The sequence below is a fragment of the Cyphomyrmex costatus genome, unplaced genomic scaffold, assembly GCF_001594065.2.
Source record: "Cyphomyrmex costatus isolate MS0001 unplaced genomic scaffold, Ccosl1.0 scaffold193, whole genome shotgun sequence".
In the NCBI taxonomy this organism is placed as follows: domain Eukaryota; kingdom Metazoa; phylum Arthropoda; class Insecta; order Hymenoptera; family Formicidae; genus Cyphomyrmex; species Cyphomyrmex costatus.
Window position 1 is genome coordinate 1,397,585 of NW_017275965.1, and position 21,812 is coordinate 1,419,396.

Sequence of the window (21,812 nt, forward strand, 5' to 3'; positions counted from 1 at the left end):
CGATACATATCATATAGTCTGACTTATTCCCCATCTAGACGGGCGATAGAGAAATAGAACGAAGAAAAAGAAAAGTGGTAGAAGAGCAAAAAATTTTTTTTTGTAATGTCCTTTTTTGTTTCCCGTTAAATTATCTAAATGAAGAACATACTGACTTAAAAAAAAGGGAAAAAGGAAAACCATCAAATCATACATATAGTCTATTTTATAGAGATTAGCGGAATAGCCACAACTCGGTAACGTAATTAAGTCTCTTTGCCATTTTACTTTGCGATTTCTGCCGTTAATTGACGTATCCTCGTTTACAAATTCGCCCCTCTTCTTTCTCACTCTTGCTCTATCACCCTTTTGTATCTTCCTTTAAATCACCATACGCAGGATGGTCTTTGTGTTCCATCGGAAGAGTGAGACTTTTCTCCGACCATCCTGTAGTTGACATCTTCTATATAACTCTAATTTTTTTACGCAATTGTAAATGTGTGTATGTATGTGTATGTGTGTGGAATTTCTTTTTCTCTCTCTATATATAATATATTTTATAAAATACATTAGTTTACAAACAACGTTGGATTAAGTGTCGACGCCCTGCGCGGGAGTCATCGCAGCTCAGACTCGATCGTGAAAATCAAGTGCGGTGAATACGAGAAATACTCGTGTTTATAACGCAAGTTAAGTCTGGAAGAACGGCAGTACTTAAATTCCGCATAATATACACATATGTATATATGTACACACACACATATATATATATATGTATCTATACATATATATATATATGTATCTATACATATATATATAAATAAATCCGTCGCTGTTCGAACGCACCGCGCGTTCAAGAAACTCTCCTCGTACTCTCTTGTGGTTCAAATTCCATTTGTCGAGTCGTTCCACGTCAGCCATTGTCTCGTAGAATTGAAACTTTTATAAAAGACGCGTTTATCTCGAAGTCTCTCTTTCTCGCTCAAACTATCAAATCGCATTCTATTCGGCAATACTGTACAGATAGTTAACGACACGTTAACGTGGGACGACTCCACTGTTATTCTACGTTAATGACGTAATGAGATATTAAGGCGCGATGTGGAAAGATCGAAGCGTCTTTCATGGATGTACGTATACTGGAGATGATAGAGTTCTAAAATAGCATTGTTTTTCGACGATTTTCAAGTGGGTTTTACACACAACTAGAAATTAATTATATATATTTTTAAACGCTATTATATACGTCGCGTACGGTTTTTGAAACATTGTAACGGCTTACTTGCAATTTTTATGCAACAAGCGAAAACTACACGAAACGATAAAAGCCCTTGATAAATTTGTAATGGCAATATTGCCTACATTCTATGTCTATCATCTTCTTTAATGACGAACGATGTAATCATGGGAAGGGAAAGGAATTCTTTTTCTCTTCGTAACAAGATCGTTTAACGGAGCTGTGCGACCGGTTGGCAAAGACGTCGATCAGAACAATAAGACTATCTTATCGCGCTACATACATATTTACAATTTCTCTAGCATCGTGCACTAGAGCTTTCTTCTTTCGTGTTCGAAACATGCACTAGCGTAGGAAGCCACGGGAAGAAATCTATTCAAAGAATACATCTTTTTTTACTTGGCTGTTATCTTCTCTTTTTAGAATGTACTATGTTTAGAACGTATTAAATAAATATTCTCTCTGTAGAGAGAAATATCGATAAAAAAGCATGATTTTTAAAACTTTATAAAATTAAAGGTTTTTTTTCTTATACAGATTGCGTTTATACAAATGCTGGAGATATCTCGCTAGTGCATGCTGCGAACATATCTATATTGAGGCAAGATCAAGTCATCGAATATTTTTCATCTATCCGTTTTGCCGAGTCTGTACAATTTTATTTTGCGTATCGCCAGATCGATGTTCACGCCGAACATGAAGAAGGTTTAAAAGATATTTATTAGGCTATCAAGTAATGGAGGTTTCGATTCAGTCAAACGCACTGCCTTCTATTTTCCGTCTTTCTCTACTCGTAACTGATTGCCATAGGATCGTTAAAGTGTTACTTTTTTTTCAAGGGTAAAACTTCTAAATCGTAACTATTAAATCGAATACTCTTCTCGACATTCTCTCAAATTAATCTATTAATAATGAAGTACGTTTCAATGTCTAAAGTAGTAAAAAAGAAATCGACTGACAGTTCTTTTCGTTCATCTAGTAGATTTTTAAAAAACATACTTTTTAATAAATAACTCTTCATTAAGTATGTTACTTTAGTTTTCTTTTAACATAAAACATAGTTTCACATGTCCGTTGGGTGTAATGTGCGGCTTCATGTGATTTATACTTTCAAAAATGATAAAGCTGCGAATATTAAAAAATTAAAAAATTTTTTTAAAAGTCAAGAATATACAAATTACACAATGATAAATTGATTCATGATTGAAATGAACTGTCGGACGACGAACCGACATGGAGAAGCGTGTAAATGTAGAACAGCTCATCAGAGAAGTTCAGAAAAGGATCGATGACAATTACACGAGTAGGAACTGCAAGAATACTGGCACGTTTTGCGTGTATCTGCCGTCCATCTACGTATTATTATCCTACGGTGAGGTAGGCAGATGAAAATGGGGCGGTTCAGTAGACTACTTCGTAAAACTTCGATAGACTTCGTTGTAGTACGGCCTTTATAGATTAGCAAGAGAGGGGAAGAACGGGGAGGGAATGGGACGATGGGGCACGGAACACATTTCTCTCGCACCTTCATGTTCACGTTCGGAATCGCCACTCATCGACATACTCGGCTCGTATTAATTAGTAAATTGATAATCGAGAGAAATAACGTATGCTTTTACAGTGTCAGGATATTCTGGGACCACAGTCTCTTGCGGACCTTTGTCCTCTCGCGTCCCTACGTATCCCTAAAACAAAAAAGCATGTTGTTCCTTTTCTCTAAATGTACCGCCGAGATGCGTATCTTTTCAAGAGAATATTACCTTAAAATAACCTTCTCCATCAGCATAGATAGGCGTCCTTCAGAATGATTGGGGGGAAGTAAGGATTTAATCAGTTCGCGAATAAGGGACTCCGTCATTCCCGGCGACGTGCGTTCCGCCGATTCGAAGGCGCTTCGCAGTTCTTCTACAGCACCGCCATTCTTACCACCACTACCGCCTTCCCCATTATTGTCTCTCACCGAATATTGGTGCTTTCGTTGAAGCTGTAATATTATTAAAAGCACAAGTTATTTCCATAAATTCTCGGTAATTTTAACTTTACTAACTACTGTTGGCTACAATGCTTCATATTTTTATCATTCTAAGTATTACTTGTAATACTTAGAATAGTAAAAATATGCTTAGAGGGGTATTATTACCTCGGAAAGGAGAGGAAAAACGACACCGGACAAAGCAACGCTTCGCGGATGCTTGAGCTCCTGTGAACTTCTGGGTCTTTGCTTATCCTCACTAGGTCTATGATCAGCCATCGAAGTGATGGGCACGTCCGGTCTACTGTTTCTCCTCTTTTCTCGAGAGTTGAAGTCCCTGCTGGTTCTATCCCGATCTCTGCCTTCTCTGTCCCGTTCTCGTTCTCTGACAACTTCTCTATCCCTCTCGCGGCTCTCTTTTGACTCTCTGAGGGTAGACTCTCGGCTGACGTCACGATAGTCTCTCTCCTCTCGTTTCTCTCTCGTGTCCACTGGTGGTGGAGGTGCGGCTTCATGTGGTCGGGGCTACAAAAGGAAAAAGAAAGTAAGAAAGAAGTATAAATATGAATACGAAATATTACACAATTAATTGGAATAGCAACTTACAGGCACGTGCTTCGCTTGACCATCGCGCAACGAATCCCTGGATTCACTTCTGTAATGATTAAGCGTAGAATCCTTCGGCGGCGATCGCGAGGCACCATTCGCGTGTGGTTTACTCGGTTGATTGTGATTGGAGGACCTGTGGTTCGTGTGTGTTAGGGTCAGAGATGCGGGCTGCTCGTCTAGTGGCAGCATAGGCACCACGGATCCTTTGACCCCATGCGGGCCTTTCACCGTCATTATCCATGGCTCGTCCATGTCGCTGTCTTGCTTGGATTCCTCCCTGAACACCGTGTAATGCAGTGTGTTACAATTTAGTACCGTGCTCGGATGGTGGCCTATTATACCACGCGATTGATAAACGGCCTCGAACTGGTTTTTCTTCTTCTTGCACGTTCGAGATATAAATTTATTGTAGAATTAATGACAGAAAAAAAAAAGATCCTGAACGTACGTAACGTACGAAACTAACAAGCAACGGCTTTTACTTTCGCAAGAAGCGTGACAGAAACGCGAATCAAGATACTCACGAATCCGAATTCTCGCTCTCGGTCTCCGATTCCTCGCTGCGCTGCGACTTCCACTTTTTGTACCTGTCAATCAGGTCAATCAGGTACGAGTTCTTCTTCGCCTTCCTGATAAACTGAAACTTCAGCAGTTCCTTCGCCGTCGGCCTCTACACAGATATGAGCACAATGATCAAAATAAAAATCGATTATCTTTCTCATATGTCGAAATTTTTGATTTATTAAACTAATTTTCTAGTGTTATTGTTTGCATTATTAAAACGTCGAGCGATTCGACAATATTAGAAATGTTTTAGGAGTGCGGAACACGATCGACTATTAAAATCGAAATGTAGATAATTATGAATTTAATAGTACTCACGTTTTCGGGATCCTTATTGAGGCAGGCTTCGACAAATTCCTTAAACTGTTTTGTGTAATTCCCGGTTAGCTGCGGTGGATTGTTCTTGGGTATTAGAAAGAGGACTCTCATGGGATGAAGCTCGCTGTTCGGTGGCTCTCCTTTCGCGAGCTCAATTGCCGTGATGCCCAAAGACCAAATGTCAGCCTGCGGGACAAGCGTTCGCGAAGTTACCACTTGCTAAATGAAACGCTAATAAAATGCTAATGAAAATGTGACCGTGCCACTTTGAAAGCAATTTCCAAAGAAGCGAATAAGAGAGAAAAAGCAAAGGAAGTAGAAAAGAAAATAACTAGCTTTATACTTAAGAAGATTAATAAATAATTGGTTTTAATTTATATATACAAATGTGACAATGATGTATATTCAGAAATAATTTCAGAGAATAAAGATATTTTCGTATTTAAGATACGCATGTACATAAATTTAATAAACCTAAATTTACAGCAACGGACAGATGCATTCCACAGTATATAGCGAAATTTAATTAATGCAATTACCTTGGAATCGTAAGCGGACTGTTTGATGACTTCGGGTGCCATCCAGAACGGCGTGCCGACGAAGGTATTTCGTTTACTGGTGGTGTTCGTCAACTGACCGGCTACACCGAAGTCGGCCAATTTGACGTCGCCCATTTCGCTCAGTAAAACATTCGCCGCTATAAAATCAACAAAAATTCATCCATTAATCTTCCTTTTTCAAGTTAATATAAAAATAATTAAAGCAGTATGTTATTAATTAATCAAGAATTCTATTAATAACGAATAAATTTCATTCTGTGTCCATTTCTATACGTAAATTGACGATAATTGAATATTTTTTAATAGAGTTTTGCATCACAGTTAATCATGCAATTAATTCACGTGGATTTCAGCATATTTGACGTTTCGTTAAATTGATTCAATAGGACCTATCTTTAGTACACTTCTGTGTATGAAGAGCATTAAGGTACCAATAAATACCTTTCATGCCTTACCAAGCGAATGTACCTTTAATATCGCGATGGAGCTTACGCTCGCTGTGCAGATAATCCAACCCTTTGAGCACCTCGCGTAATATCACGGCGATGTGCATCTCTTCGAAGCTACCGGCCTTCATCAAGTCCAGGGCCGAGCCGCCACCCAGATATTCCATGATGATCCATAGCTTCGTACCCTGTCAAGCAGAACGAATATGAGATTGAGGATCGTCGGTGTAACGTAAGATGTGTAACGGGCGAGCTCTCCGGCGATTCCGGCAATAAAGATCCGGAGCAGGCAGCATTTCGAGCGGCCGCCAATTAACGAAAATAGATCGCTTCACCGAACAATCGCTATTCCCGATCGCGGCTGAACCTTGAGACGTAATTAAGGAAAATGTGCCGGAAGATATTAGCTACGCCAATATTTCTGAGATTTCAGTAATCTATATAGATATAGCATCTCTTGTTGTGTTTAAAGGGATTTTGGAGTTGCGTGTTTTATTTAACTAACAAATTATTTTCTAGCACGCTATTTTTTTTATTGCAATTCATTAGATTTAATAATTCCCTTTTCCATAATTAAAATAGAGATTTTCCATAATTTCAAAACGTAAAACTCAGGTTAAGTTTATGCCGAGAAGAAAACAATTTAAGCAATTTAGATCTTTGTTATCAATAAAGCTGTCAACGTGTGTTAATATTTGCTTCAAAACTTTTACAGTCTGTCAGTATAAAATGAGAGCAGCCAAGCCGCGGATAATATGAGCAAACGATGTTAAATTCTCAAAATTAGGCCAAACATCGTAATATGAAAGATTGAAGTGCTTGAAAATTTGTGCATATATGTTCGTGCGGTTTGATGAAGGCAGCGGTCCGATTCACGCTTATAACACTCAAAAACCATTTCATTCTTGTTGTTTATTAAATGTTAACAAGGAAAATCTCATGAGCATTGTGAGCGTAAATCGGATTACATTCGCGTAGTAGTATGTACTGTACTGTACAGTGATCTGTCGATATTTCGTAAATCGTATATCTATGTTGTAAATCATTTGTATGCGAGTCGCCGTTAACACCCCCTTAAGATATTTACGTAACTAACACCTAATTAACAGCGTAATACTATAATACTTAATTAGTAAACTTCTCAGTAATTTAAGTACGTGACAACTTCCTTCCCCCCCCAAAAAAAATACATTTTTACTTCTAAAACTGGATAAATAATTTATTTCTCGGAGCATCATACTACTCATTTTATTCTTATTTATATCATGTCGTATTTTTCTTTACTCGAAAGACACGTTGCGTGACTGCGTATTATTATATCGTTCGAGTCGCACTCCGATCACGAGAGAGATCGACCGTGAAGTAACGATCAGCGATACGGAGCGAGCAACATCCTCGCCACGGGGGGGTGAGATGACCTCTCCTCAACAACGAACGGCAATATGATTAATCTCGCGGTGTTGTTCGCGGTAATAAAGATTTATCGTCCCCCCCTTGAACAGCTCGTAAATTACCGTCTAATGCGGGCCCGTTAAGGAAAAACGCGTCCGCCGTTTCCTGCACTGGCCTATTAATTTTCCACAAGCGCACCGCGCTTATTGCTCCAAGGCAACGCGCGTCATCGCTGACCGGATCCTCCTCTCCGTAGCGGTAATTATATCCGACATCGATGACCAATCACTGTGCGACTTATCGGATAAATTATACGACGCGCGTTAATTGTGGTGGTCGGCGGAGGCACTGTAGTGGTGGTGCGGCGCGTAAGGACGATAAAACCGATGAGTTATCGCGCGTTAATAATCAGCGCGGCCTGAGCTAGTGATCCGCGTGAGGATATTGGAAGATTTACGCCCTTCGCTCGATCGCGATTATAAAGAAATAATTAATTGATCCCTCCCCCTTCCTTCTCCCCGGGTCACTCGGCCGACCCCCAGAGGGGCGCACCGCCGGTCGCGGCCTTGCAATTACGCATCATCGTATGTATTATACGCCACTTTTCTCGCCGCCAGGTGTTGCCAAGCGAAAGTGCACGCGTCGTGAAAAACGAAACATCACCCCTTCATGCGTGGAGTCGCTTATGTTCTAGGAAGACTTTACGAATGACTGCGTCCGTTGTAAAAACTTTTATACGGACTTTACGTTCAATAATACTATATCAGTGCGGCAATAAATACTGACAATATTATTGATCGTGCAGTGGTTAATATTAATGGATTGACGTAGAATACTGATGGTGATCTGGATTTCTTCATTCTTGAGCATCAGTATCTTCTATCACAGCGATACTGATGTTCAAGAATCAAGAAATCTGGATCATTATTAATAATATTATCAATACTTATACTGAGACAGTATTATTATCGACCATGTCAAGTTCGTTAAGAATCACGACATACAGAAAACTTAAGCAGTAATTAAGACGTAAGCAATAAGAAATCAACGTGATGGATTTGCTATTGTTCATGTTATTGTCTTACGGTGTCTACTGTAATTGGCCAATTCGCTTACTGCTTAAGTTTTTTACAGTCCTAAAAAGAGCATATCTAGTATTTCCGGCAGTACACACAATTATATATATAATACTATATAATACATACTATATAAAATTTATCGTTGCATTGAATGAAGGAAATTGTTGCAATGCGTAATTTAATAACTTATAATAATTTTCGGTGCCAGATTTATATATTTTTAATAAGACTACAAAATATAATATTTATTACTAAAATTATAATGTCTACATACAATAATAATATCGATAAAAAGTGAATTCTTAATCAAAATTATTTTATCATGCAATTGCAGTCACAAAGTCACGGAGTAGATATGAAATATCAAACGCTTCAAGATAAAGAAATTCGTGGAAGAAGAAGAATGGATAAACGATATAAGATACATTGCCTCGTGTGAAAGCATATGCTCTATTAGATTCTCCATATCCATCTTCTTTTACAGGATCTCTTCGCGAGAGGCTCTCCGTAAGTCTTGGCTTTGGCTTTCGTTCGACGTTCGTGTGGTTGACGCGCGTCGTTTTATGGCAAATAATTTTCGTAGTTTAAGCGGACCGATCGTGCGGGACTGAGGGCGTTCGCCAGGATGGCGAGCATTGGCTGCCCATAAAATTGCACCATTTATCACCGTCGTACGGTCAGGAGGCTTGCTCGGAGAGCGCCTCGCTTTTTCCCATCGATATCTTCTCAAGGTAGGTGGCCGTCGTTGTCGTTGCCATCGAGAGAGAGAGAGGGTTCGTTCAACTCGATTTCGACTAGCCACTTTGTGGATTTCTACACGAACAGAGGGGGTTGCTGTGTCATCCCTCTGTTCTCTCTGTCTTCTTTCGACAGGAAGAAGCATGAGACGGATGACAGGCGACGATTTATCGACTTGATCCAAGAATGTTATCAGAAATATCGATTTCGAGATAATCGCGTGAATTAATCCAGAAGGGATAGGGGATAATAAGAAAGTAAATTGTAGGTCAATCTCTAATCGACAAACTGTGAATTAACGAGCTCCGCTCAAGAACAGATGGTTGGGTAGATCATTGATCAAAGAGTTGTCATTGATTGGAAATTCATTTAATCGCATGATTTCTTATTCTTTCTCTTCTGATTCTTTCCCTGATTTAAAAGGGGGAAATTAAAAAATAATCTTACAAACATATCTCGTATATATAGAATGTTCTTCGAATCAATCGCCATTTTTATGTATGTTTTAATTCTTCTTTATGATTTTAATGGCTATTATTTCTATAAGTGCACGTTCTTATATTCTGTACATTTGTTCGTTACGATTGTCTCATTACTTTATTAACGACAGTTTTGTGGATTATAAGTACTAACCGAATTATCATAGAATCAAATAAAACATTACATATGTGTGTGAATTATGTACAAAATTTAGTATATCGATTAATTAATTTTTTATACGCGCTACAAGAATATAAAAGGAAAAATATATAGCTTCTATTTAAAAAAAGACTTTGATTTTTGACTTTTTATTAAAAAATAAACAATTTTGAAATTTTTCTTACATAATTAATTTTTCGTTAAAAATCAAACTTTTGTTAAAAACATTTTGTTGCCAACCCATCGAAAGTATTTAAAAAATTGTTACAACCGATTCGAGAAACACCCTGTATATTTTTATATATGCGAAATTTTATTTAAAAAAAGGCAAATTTTAAGGAATCAGTTTACGTAACGGGTTACGAGTCCTCGCGTTGCAACAGAACTATTATTAGTCGGCCAATTTCCTAATGGTTTGGATCTCTCGTTCGACACGAGCCGAGAATAGACTCGCCCCTCGTGTACTCGACTATTATTTTTCAATCCCCTCGCATCTTGCCCCTGCCTCCTTCGTGGCAATTATGGTTAATTGACGGAGTCCGATAATCGACTGCTTTCACTCTCGGCGAGTGACGACAGAGACGCTTAATTTCAGTGCTTCGGGGGCAGAAAATCCATTGAAATACAATCATCATCATAATCGGATGCAATAATAACTGCAATTTAAGCACAACAATCAGGAATCGCGACTTTTTTTAGAATTAAAATGACATTAAATTTTTATTTCGTATATAACATTTCGAATCTAATTTCTGATATTCTACGCTTAAAAATAAAAATTGTACTGTACGTTTAACAATAAAATAACGTACTTGATATGATTTAAAAATAAAAGAACACAATTTAAATTCCTGCAAATCGACAGATTTAAAAGTCTGATTCGTCCATGAGAAAAAAGTTGTTGATCGCACAGATGCAGTTAAGCCGATTTACTCGCGAACAAGTTGCAATTTATCGACATTTAATTCGGCGTTTTAGTCACGCGGGAGCGTGGCGCGAAAGGGCGCGAATTCAAAGCGAAGATTAATTCCGTCGCGTCGTTCGTCAATGCCAATGACACTCCTGCCATTTCGCGAAACGGAGATATAAAAGGGCACAGTGTTCCAAAAAGTGCAAAGAGAAATCGCCCTATTAATCATCCATACGCTAAGCGTTTTTGTCTCTATTTTGCCATGTCATGTTAACATTTTACAGGATGCACATTTCATATAAAGTATACGTGTTTAAGCCCTAATTTAAATTCTGTTATTTATTCTCTATCTCTCTCTCTCATTTTCTTTTACCTTCATATTTCATTTCTATTTTATTTTATTATTCTTACTTAATTTTTGTTTATTTTTGTTTAATCTTAGTTTATAATTTTTTCATTTATTATCTTTATATTATTTTACTATTTTTATTTCACTCTTTATATTTTTGTATCCAATATATATCTCTTTTATACACTTGAGTTTCTCTATTGAAATTCAACAATTTTTGCTTGTTACAATTACGACTGTAACGTTTATTAGCACTTGAAAGGATTCATCCCAGAGCGTACAATACATAGCGATTTACCTTTGTTTCTCTCTTTCCTTCTTTTTCTCTCAAATCCCTTTTCACAAACTTTAATATCACGTTTGTAATCTTCGTGACTTCGATCACTCGAAGTTCTTTCCCTCATGCACGATGACAACGACGATATAACTTTCATGATAAAGCACAACGTCACGTGTAACGCAACATAAGGTCACAAAGAGTTAAAAGCACCCTCCTCATTCGACCCGCTATTATCGGGGAACGTGTTTTCCAGCGTCGATCGAGCAACTGACCGTAAATCTCGGCCGCAAAGTAGAACCGGAGTGGTAGAATTACGATTTTTATGAAAAACTGACAACATGTCCTACTTGACATTCCTTGGACTTTGTAGCATCCGCGATCGTACAAATTAAAAGTAAATAATTAAAATCGAAAATCTCGGTGCACGTGCATGCTCCGTCTACCGGATATGCTTTGTTCGCGAGTCATGGATGATGGATGCACAATACGACCATTTCATTCTTCGATTCAAAGGCGTACGGAAAAATCGAGAAAAAAAAAAGAACGAAATGGCGAAGATACCGGGGTTTTCATTAAGAGGAAAGACGACTCCGCCAAGATAAGTTCCGTGCAATTATATTCGTTCATTCGTAAAATTTCGACCGCACCGTTCCTATTCGGGTGCAGAATGCGAGTATTGTCTTTTGTTTGGAGCACAATGAACCGTGAATATAATAGGATGAAGGAGAAGAAGCGTCGCGATTTTTATTCATATATACAAAGAGCCCAGATATTACACGTCACGAGTAAAGTTCCATTTCGCAAAAATGCTTCTGCTAATTATCGCAATACGCCCCTGGGATTCTGCGTTATTAAAACGCATTATATCATAATTTTACATAACGTATAAGCCTATATACTTCGCTTGCAACGATTTTAATAATGAAAATTGCTGTTGAGACATCAAGAGCCATGCGCGTAGCGAACGATAAACATAAAGTAACATGAGCTACACGTGCAACGATCGTTTTATTAATCTGACGGCTTTGAAGCATTATTTTTAAAAGATCAATAATGAAGCGATATTTCTGGCCGTCTCTTATGACGAGCAGTGAGAGGAAACAAGAGAAGAATCACGATGGGATGCCCTCGTAATAAACGATACATCCGGATTGAGAAATCCGAAGGAGTGTCGCTAAGTCTTGCGAGAGTCGTTTCGTTCGTCTAACTTACCCAACGTACTGTCATCTATGCATTTTCATGCTGTTTCAGAAATTAAATAAATATCGCAATCTGCATAAAAGCGAATAATCCAGATACTCTTTCTGTGGTATCTTATAAATAAATGAACGTAATCGAGTTGAAATTACAGTTCCCACGAGATTGAGTCTCGAACGTCTCACGAGATATGAATTCACCGCAGCTCTTATTGGTGATTGTCTATATCCTACGTGAGCAAACAACATGAGTCTCTTTCAATCGACGAAGATTATTTTAGCGATTATTCTTGAGGCATCATGGAAACATAATAAAAGTTAGTAAATTATTAAATATTTGTTTTTGAAAAAATGTAGGTACATACATATATTATAGATTTTTCAATAAAATAATAATAAATTGATAGAATTATTAGAAATGTTTAAAAATATATGTATGTATATTTTTTAAAGCTCAAAATTCCCTAGAAAAAACAGCTGCGCACTTTAATCTTTTAAGCGTATGTTGAAACGTCGGCTATTTATTTATTAATTTTTATAATAAAATCATAAATTGGTAAAATTATTGGAAATATTTTTAAAACATATTACAAAATAACATGTTTCAAAAACATATAATATTTTTTAAAGGATATTCCAAAAGGAAACATCTGTGCACTCCAAACGAATACGATTTTATACCGTTCTATGTGTGCGTCGGGAAAATTTCATCCGACGCGACGCCTTGTGGATCGGATCGAGGAGTGCCGTCACCTGATAACCGTTGTTGACCGACTTGGTCCTGTCTTAATAACAGTTTCCGAAGGCAGGAAAGCTACGGCGATCGAGGCGGTAGCGAGGTGGCCAAGGTACATCCGTTACACGATGACATCAGGCGCGTAGACGGGCGCGTAGGCACCCGCGTGCCTTCTTTCGACTCCGTAATAACCGTCGATGTGTCATCGCGGAAACGCGCCATTGTTCCTTTCGTATCGTGCGCGAGGGAATGGAAAAATTTCGACGGTGAGAGGTGCGGACGCGGAAATATCGCCAGCGTGGCTCTTGACATTTACCGGAGCGACATATTCCTCCTCCGTCGCGGATTTCCGCTGCTTAAATAGATTTTACCTTGCACAAATCAAATCATTTATCTCGTCCTTGTGATAAATAAGATCCCCTCATTGGTCAACAGTCTCGTATAGCTACACTAATTATATACATTTGTACACCTCCTATAAAGTCGACAGCTCGTCATGCCATTTGTAACGCTCCGCTGCGGTTCGCAGCGTTCTTTCGTAATATCAATCGCGAGCTTAATAATTACGATCGCTTAATGTTTGCACAATTATTTATGCGAGCGTGCGTGAGCGGGAACGCCCGCGCCCGCAGTTTTCAAATCGCGAACGTCGCGGCGTAAATTGGCGAGAACGTATTTCAACTCGGGGTATATTCATGCTCACGGGAGCGTCTAACTAACGATCGTTAATGACCGTTTCGCGGCGGTCATTAAGGAAACTTCTCTCAGCCGGGCGTGATATCGAGCGTCGCTTCATTTCATAAATAATCACATTGAGCTTCCACAGCCTTTAGCCACGAAAACGAAGGAGGGTCAATAGGAGGGCGCGTAGGAGTAATCCATTTTCTCGTCCTGCAGTTTCGCGAGGGAACGGCGTGCAATCCTTCTCCTTTTGTTGCAATTAACGATCCTTCAACAATCCTCAATAACGATCGCGTGGATTTACTTTGTCACTCTATTAAAGGGGCCACGAAGTTTATGATTTATTCGTTACTACTACAACATCCTAGGCCGAGTAATTGCTTGCCGTTATTAGGAACCACCGCTATTACTAGGGATGAGAGCGAGTTCAATGTGTACTTAAAATCCAATACTCGAGTTTCATTACTTAGGATTCGAGTTATATTTATAAGAAATAATAATATTATATACATCGTACTTGTGCAATGTAATCAATCCCGACTAGTCAGTATCGAATTTTAGAATGAATATTTGGCGAAATTCTCAAAATATATAATTCTTGTAAGTAGGTAGTTTAAAAAAAATCGAATTTTTTTTACAAGTAATGCTCAAGCTCTAAGAATGAAATTATTAATTTAAAGAATATATAAAAATATTTTTTTGCGAGACATAATAATATATATACTCTCTAAAAGTGAATCAGTGACTTCACGTATAACTTTCAGCTATAACATACTGATTCACTTTCAAAGATTATAATTTTCTGCAGATTGGAACGCATTCATTTAATGCATGTTTTTCTTGTCTTTTCTCCTCTTTATGGCATCGTAAATAGCTTGCCAGTAATGCAACAAAACGATATGAGCGAGAAAATGCGTCTCTCCTCAACCAGCATTGAAAGCGTGTCGACGATCACGTAAAACATAAAACCGTCGTGGTTCACCAGGTTTAAGCCAGCGGAACACAAGACTTATGCAAACGACCGCCCGCGACCTTTTAACGAAGCGCTCGGATCTCGATCCCGTTGATCGACATGATTTTCCTGGCGATAGAACTACGGTATAAAATCGTATTCGTTTGAAGAGTATACACAGACGTCCTTTTAAATAATTATAAATAAAAGCCTTTAAAAGAATATATATTTTTTTAAACGATTCTTAATAATTGTATCAACTTTTTATTACTTTGTTGTGAAAATAAATAAATAAATATGTGGATGTTTTCTATTATACCATAATGAGTGTTTCATTAAAAAATATATGTATACACACTTTCTACAGAAATATTTAATATTAATTTTATTAATTCTAATTATTATTTCATCAAAAATTAATAAATAAATAATTTGAAATGAGAGCACGTCATTATATAATCGTGAAATAAAAATCACTTTTATTATTACACAACGTCATAGAACGAATTGCCGCGGATTTGCGATATTCCCGATTGTGCTCGTTGAATCTCTCGCAGGAAGCGGAAGCAACGGACGACGCGACACAGCCGAGCCGGAAGCAATAGTTAACCGACCGTCAAGCCCTTCCTATTCTTTGCCGTATGAAAAATGATGGGGCGTAACAGTCAAGTGCCCTCGATCGTGCAGGCTTTTATTTTTGTACCTATGCGATTATACGGCTGCAATTCATTGGGACAGAACAGTGATAAAAAGAGGTGTGTCTTGGCTAGTATTTTATTCGAGCAAATAAAACTTGACCAGCCTAATAATAATCAAATTTTTTTTTTTGAAAGTCAAAGAAGAATATATTGTTTGTACCTACCTTGAGATAAGACCCATAATACTTGGTGACGTATGGGCTGTCACACTGCGACAGGACCATAATCTCCTGCTGTATGTCCTCGATTTCATCTTCCGCCTCTTCGAGATCGATAATCTTGATGGCCACAACCTGCTGGGTCCTGTTGTCGATTCCCTTGAAAACCTCACCGAAGCTACCCTTTCCAATTCGTTCCTGTTTGGTAAATATCAGCTCGGGGTCCACCTTCTGCAACAGAGAAATTCAATAGTCTCCGATTACTACTTTGGTCATTTGACATTCCGCATTACGTCTTTGCGTATCATTTCCGTAAAAAGCTCCGCGCATTTCTGTGGCGCAACAATAATGTAACGGGATATTGAGAAATTTCGAGATTCCTCAGACACTCAAGACTTTCTTCTTCGTTAATGCGCGCGTGGCCTTCAGGAATTAATAAATGCAGTTTCCACAGCAATGCAGTTCTCCTTGGGTCTTTTCTGCGAGATGACACATGATGTCATAACGGTCTTACGATATTAACGTATGAATCGTTGACTTCACTTTCTTTACGTAAAATCTAAATAACTCACGTCTCTTTAATAATCTCTTGCGACGTGATATCTCGCAAATCATGAAATACGAATATGAGCATCATGGATCTCGGGGTTCCCAGTCGCGCTTACAGCAAATTATGGTAACAGGATATCTCACAGCACGAGCAGTTTGACAAATGAAACGTCCTTTCCTGTAATCCGCTATTTAGACTTGCGCACGAGCGCCATGCACATGTTTCTTCTTCGTGCTAGGAAGCTATTTGCGCTAAGAAGCAACGTTACTCTCCACCGAGACGTTAATAAATTACCGCCATCGCCGCTGCTGTTTCGCACTTTTCGCGTCTGGACAACAAAAAAGTTCCGCGACACTTTTCCGCCTGCTGTTATCTGGAAATATATGTATTCGACGTGTTGAATAGCGAATCTTTAATCGAAAAAAACGACGGAAATGGGCTTTATGGTGACGAAAAAAAATTCCTAAATTTATCTTATTACTAATTTTTTAAATAGGAATTGTGATGAATCGTACTGACGATTTACAACAAAATACTTGTTAATTCTCCGGTTTTTCAACATAAGGAAAAATCTCTAGCTGAAAATTTTGACGACCTAAGAGCGCGTGTCGATTTTTCTTTGGTTTTTGGAAAGATATTTCCGGCAAAAAGATTAGAGATGTGATGATTTTATTTTAAAGAATACAATAGACCTGTTGTTTGCAATTTTTTCATTCAGCATCTTCCTTTTCTTTCTCTTAAACGCCTAAATAAGGCAGAGCGGAGCTATTCCAACAATTTTAACTTCACAGAAGCTTCGACTATGGCAGTAAACTGCTTTTCCTTTGCAGCGACGTGCAACTACGCACGAACACGTTTGCTTCTTGAAAACGTAAATATGACCTTCAAGTGTTGAATCTGTTTAGAAACACTATCGCTGGTTGAAATTGTCCCGTGAACGAAAAAGTCTCGCTCTACCTTATATATTTTCTCATTTTATACAAAAATTTTTAGAGATTTCAAGCAACGCGAACAGGTCTATTAAACCTTCAATTTCGACAATTTCAATAACAATTTTCCAACAAGGCAGCCGTCGATATTGAGTTAAACGTTAGTCGAAAGGTGGCAATCGTGTTCACAACACTTGACGCGACAGCCAATTAGAAACGTCAATGAATATCATTGACACTCTTAATTGGCTGTTACGACAAGCGTTGCGAATGCATTTTCCGTGTAGCGATTTATCTAGACCGGGTCTTTAAACGTTCCTCCGCGTTTCGCGGGTTATTGCTGTTACAAAACAGGACTGGTTTCCGGAAGGAAAACGTCTAAAGGGCTGTAGATCTAGATAAGCTGCAACATGCAAAACGCATTCGCAGCACTTGTCGCAACAGCCAATTAAGAGTGTTAATGGTATTATTCACACAACTCAAGCAGGATGGTTTTTTAAAGGTTATGAAACGAAAAAGACAAAGTGACGTTTGACCATGTCAAAAATATTTTTTGTCAATATTACTTGATTATATATAGTTAAATATTTTCTGTTAAGTAGAAAAATAGTTTTTCCCCTTTTCTGAAAAATTTTCTTGAGTTGAGTCACTTTTAAAATAATAGAACGATAACATTTTTGTTGCTTCCATAACGTTCTTTGCACTTGCTGTAAGCGAGAGCACGAAACGACAAAATAGTCTAAAGAAACTGGCGTTGTCGTGAACGCAACGTTTAAAAGTTTCACTGTAATTAAATATTGCATCTTTTACACGACTTCCACGAAGCCTACCTAATTCGCTATACATTTTTAAAATTCTTTCGAAAGCTCCATCGTTTTTCCTGCTGTTGGTTTTAGTTTCAATAGAACAAAACCAGTAAGCCATTTAATTGTAGGTACTTGCAACATTGAAGCTATAACATGTATTATAACTTTTTCGCTGAGAAATCATGTAGATAAAGGATCCTTTTTATACTTCCACTCTTTGGATAGTTACGCTTGTTGATAAATGTCGGAAACGCTAATTTGCCTGCACCCGGGTAATAATGAATATGCACGTGAGCTTTGTGCACGAAGCGTTGACTCTTCATTTTCTCGCGCTCGCAATCCACGGGGATCATACAAAAAGTCGGTAAACTGAAAGCTCATATCACGGCAGCGAGATTAAAGCGAAGCGAAGCTTCAAAACGTGGATGGACTCTAAGGGCAACGGAATAAAAATTCGACCGTAGGTAAAATCCGGAAAATTTGCTTTGCAAATTCCCTCATATATCTGACGGTGATGTTTCGTGACTGCCGAAGCATTTTATCGCGCTGATGGATTTAAAGGTCATTGATTCTCGTCGTCGGATCTCGACTATTTTCATTTCATGCAACTCAGGTCGTCGACTTTTTCTCGTAAAAATTGGTTTTTGTATCAGTTCATCGCATGACGTACTAAAATGTGTATTATTATTATTATTTTAATATTATCACAATGATAATAACCGGAGATTACCAAAAATTAACATATATTGCAAATTTGCGGCTATTACACGACAGAATACAACTCACCGTTTGTTCTAACAAGTCATTATTCCGCGTTGTTAACCATACTTGTCATGAAGCATATATTTATTAACATTAGTGCACTCGCAATTTACACGAAATATTTGAAGCAATTATGTCAAACACATGAAAATAGCTTTGGGTTGAATAATTATGACACGGATTATCGCAATACAATGATAAATCAATTACCTAATGAGAAAAAATATCGCTTCCGTAATAATAAGTCACGAATGCAGTAGATGTATGTAATCAGTTCGTGCTCGTCGAGTGGCAGCGAGGACAAGCGAGAATGGGTCAGGCGAGAGAAGAGATGACTCTCGATTCCGTGTGCAATACTCGCATCGTCGAGATCGTTGGTGCGGCGTCTCGCCGTTCGAAACTCGCGACACAGATTCCAATTAGTGGCTGTCGCAAAGAGATCCAACACGTAGACGGCCAAAGATAGTCACGTTCAAGGGGTGCGACGAAGACACTCGCGCCGCATAAGTAAGATACGGACGTTCTTCACTGGTATTATTTTTTTTTTAGCAAGATTTAGTTTTTCTATATAATCACGCTTCGTTAGAAAACTCTGATTTTTCATCAGGAAGTATTATTTATCATCACTAAGGCTGTTCGACTTTATAAATGAGGTCTACACGATATTAAGGACGAGAATTTCCGGAATGCTGCATTTGCGGCGCAATAATGTGATGCTTGAGATATCCGACAGTCTCTCATTTTATTAGATTAGTTTGGGTAGAGCAGCTCGCGCTTTGATGGACACGCCTATTCTAAACAATCTAAACTACATTAGATACGCCACGCTGTATAACGCATATATAGATTTGCTGTCGGGCTATCTTCGACCTAGATATGGCCAGCGGATATGACAAAATTGACGTAGGGTTACCAAGGGCGCTCAATTAACGACCACATGGCTTTATACCATTGTAGACTGTCATTCACAAAACCTCATGAAAATTGCGTAATACAATAAATAATATATCACAGCACAATAGGTAATATGTCAGCGAGTTAACCGCGTTATGTATGTATAAATTATACGGTACATAGTTAGATTATAGTACTACAGCATAGCTTTTCTCGTTCGAGCATATGTTACACTCGGCATTAATTTTCAATAATATCAGGGGATTCGCAGAATTAATACAGAGACCAAAATTAACGTAGATATTTCATATAAAATATTATATCCACTAGGACCATGTGCTAATTTTAAATTAACGTCATATTGTGAATATATGATTTGTAGGATTATTCCACGTAATGAATAACAGATTAATGAAGAGTGACATTTATTCATACAAAGTAACCGCCCCGTCACATTTGAACATATCTGTCTTCTAGAAAAATATTCGCGTTGAATTTTCAACATTAAATCTTCATTATTTGCGTACAATGTTCATTAAATATACATTGGAATTAAGCTCAATTTCTCTGAAATCCTTTTCCCTTAACGCCGCGCGATGAAGATCCCATTTAAGTGATATCGTTTCGTTGAACACGCGACTGAAATAATTTGCCAGATAACACGAAGTTTGGTATCGTTCTGACACATCTTAATTAAGAAGTGTAACCGCGTCTCAAGAAATTTCGTCTCAGACGTCCTTTTAAGAGACAGGCTCGAATAGACTCGCCGCCTTCCAAGATAAACGTCCCAACTTCATCAGGAAGCTCGAGACTGTCAGAGTACAACGGGATCACATTAATTCCAAGGAGTTGCGATTGTTCTCCCTCCAAATGGGAACAGTCCGATACCTATTTGCAATAGTCTAACAATTCAATGAAACATGCGATCCAATTCGCTTGAATTGGAGCGTTGTTTCATAGAATTGCGTATACCTCCACTTGTAACATGATATATAAACATGATGACATAAATAGCAAATTGTAAATTAAATTTTTGCTACATTAAAGCAACAAACGGCACCTGTTTGAAAACAAATGACGCCTGTTTATTGTCGATTTAGAGACAGTCGCTTCCGTATCTCGCTGCGAGTTGGCGCAAACAGTTGCGAGATTGCACTGGTTAACTTCACTTTTACAGGAAATTCACGGAGCTACATCGCGGTCGAATCGAGTTAGAGAAGTAACCCAGAATATCTTTGTGCCTCAAACAGACTGTTGTATGCCAAAGGAGAATTCCATTATCATATGCTTAAGTTGCTCTTTGAGAATCTGAATGCATAACAAATTGTAAAACCTGAATTGCATCTTAAAAGGCAGCGGGCGAAAGTAATATTAAGTACGCGATACTGCGAGATTTTTTTTCGTTCGGCTTCAGTATTCTCGGTTTTCTTGCATTTGCGTGACAAAGCTCGCGCAAACAGTTTCTCTCGATTATATGTAAATTGCGTCGCATTTGATTCCCGTATATGCGAAACAAATCGAGTTACTGCATGCGTCCATGATTACCGTGTTGGAAAATTTGCTCTACTCAATTGAATACATTCAGAAACTAGCTGAAACACACGCACAAGCCGCAATAGTATTTGTACAAAGAAAGTTACGCGGGGTGTGCAGATTAAATATAAATTAGTAGCGGTACATAAACTCTTTGGTCAAACTGTATCAAAATTGTATTCGCGCTTTCTCTCTCGCACGCGAGAATGCATTCATCAGTGTATTCTCGTTGCAATTTAAATGGGTAAAAGCAGACAATAGGCACGTGGATAATTCGCTGTAAATCGAAACCATCGAGCGTTATTTGGCGTCACTTTTTTCCGTTTCACCCAACGACCAACGGAAAATTACGCGCTCACCCGCCTATCTCTCACGTACGCGATGCGAGTGCAGCGATGCGATGCGATGCGATGCGATGCGATGCAATGCAGAATGGCAAGAGGCGGGCGCGGACTGACACAGCGAGTGTTCTAGGGTCAATCAACACAGTCAATATTGACAATAATAAAGCGAGCGGACAAAAGCACGCTCCGGCAATTCGGAATTGAAATGATACGCGACGATTCGCGACATCTGTATCGCGGATTCTCGAATGTACAGAACGTCACAAAAATTCGAGAGGAATCTATCGAATTTATCTCGAACCTCTCTCTCTCTCTCTATCTAGAAGATAAATAAACGAACCATCCTTTCTGATTGTGTTTTAATTTAGATCTGATTATTCTCCGACATACAGTGTCAATTAAAAATAGCATTTTGAAATATCGATGATTAGCATTTGTATTATTGAATTGCTTGCCAATTTAATTTGTGATATTACGTACTTCAGCTTCAATTTGTTTTCA

General features: G+C 38.3%; 1 protein-coding gene across 1 annotated transcript in view; it reads right to left on the bottom strand.

The window, feature by feature from the left end:
• Nucleotides 1–2,297: 2,297 nt before the first annotated feature.
• The window catches only part of GckIII (Germinal centre kinase III), a 126,254-nt gene continuing 106,739 nt past the window's right edge, over nucleotides 2,298–21,812 (bottom strand). The window contains exons 2-10 of the mRNA XM_018538558.1: nucleotides 15,500–15,724; nucleotides 5,708–5,873; nucleotides 5,219–5,376; nucleotides 4,680–4,865; nucleotides 4,322–4,467; nucleotides 3,795–4,074; nucleotides 3,357–3,713; nucleotides 2,977–3,200; nucleotides 2,298–2,901 (exon numbers count right to left, since the gene is read on the bottom strand). Of these exons, the coding sequence (XP_018394060.1) occupies nucleotides 2,892–2,901; nucleotides 2,977–3,200; nucleotides 3,357–3,713; nucleotides 3,795–4,074; nucleotides 4,322–4,467; nucleotides 4,680–4,865; nucleotides 5,219–5,376; nucleotides 5,708–5,873; nucleotides 15,500–15,724 (1,752 nt within the window). The 3' untranslated portion in view covers nucleotides 2,298–2,891. The remainder of the gene's footprint in view (nucleotides 2,902–2,976; nucleotides 3,201–3,356; nucleotides 3,714–3,794; nucleotides 4,075–4,321; nucleotides 4,468–4,679; nucleotides 4,866–5,218; nucleotides 5,377–5,707; nucleotides 5,874–15,499; nucleotides 15,725–21,812) is intronic.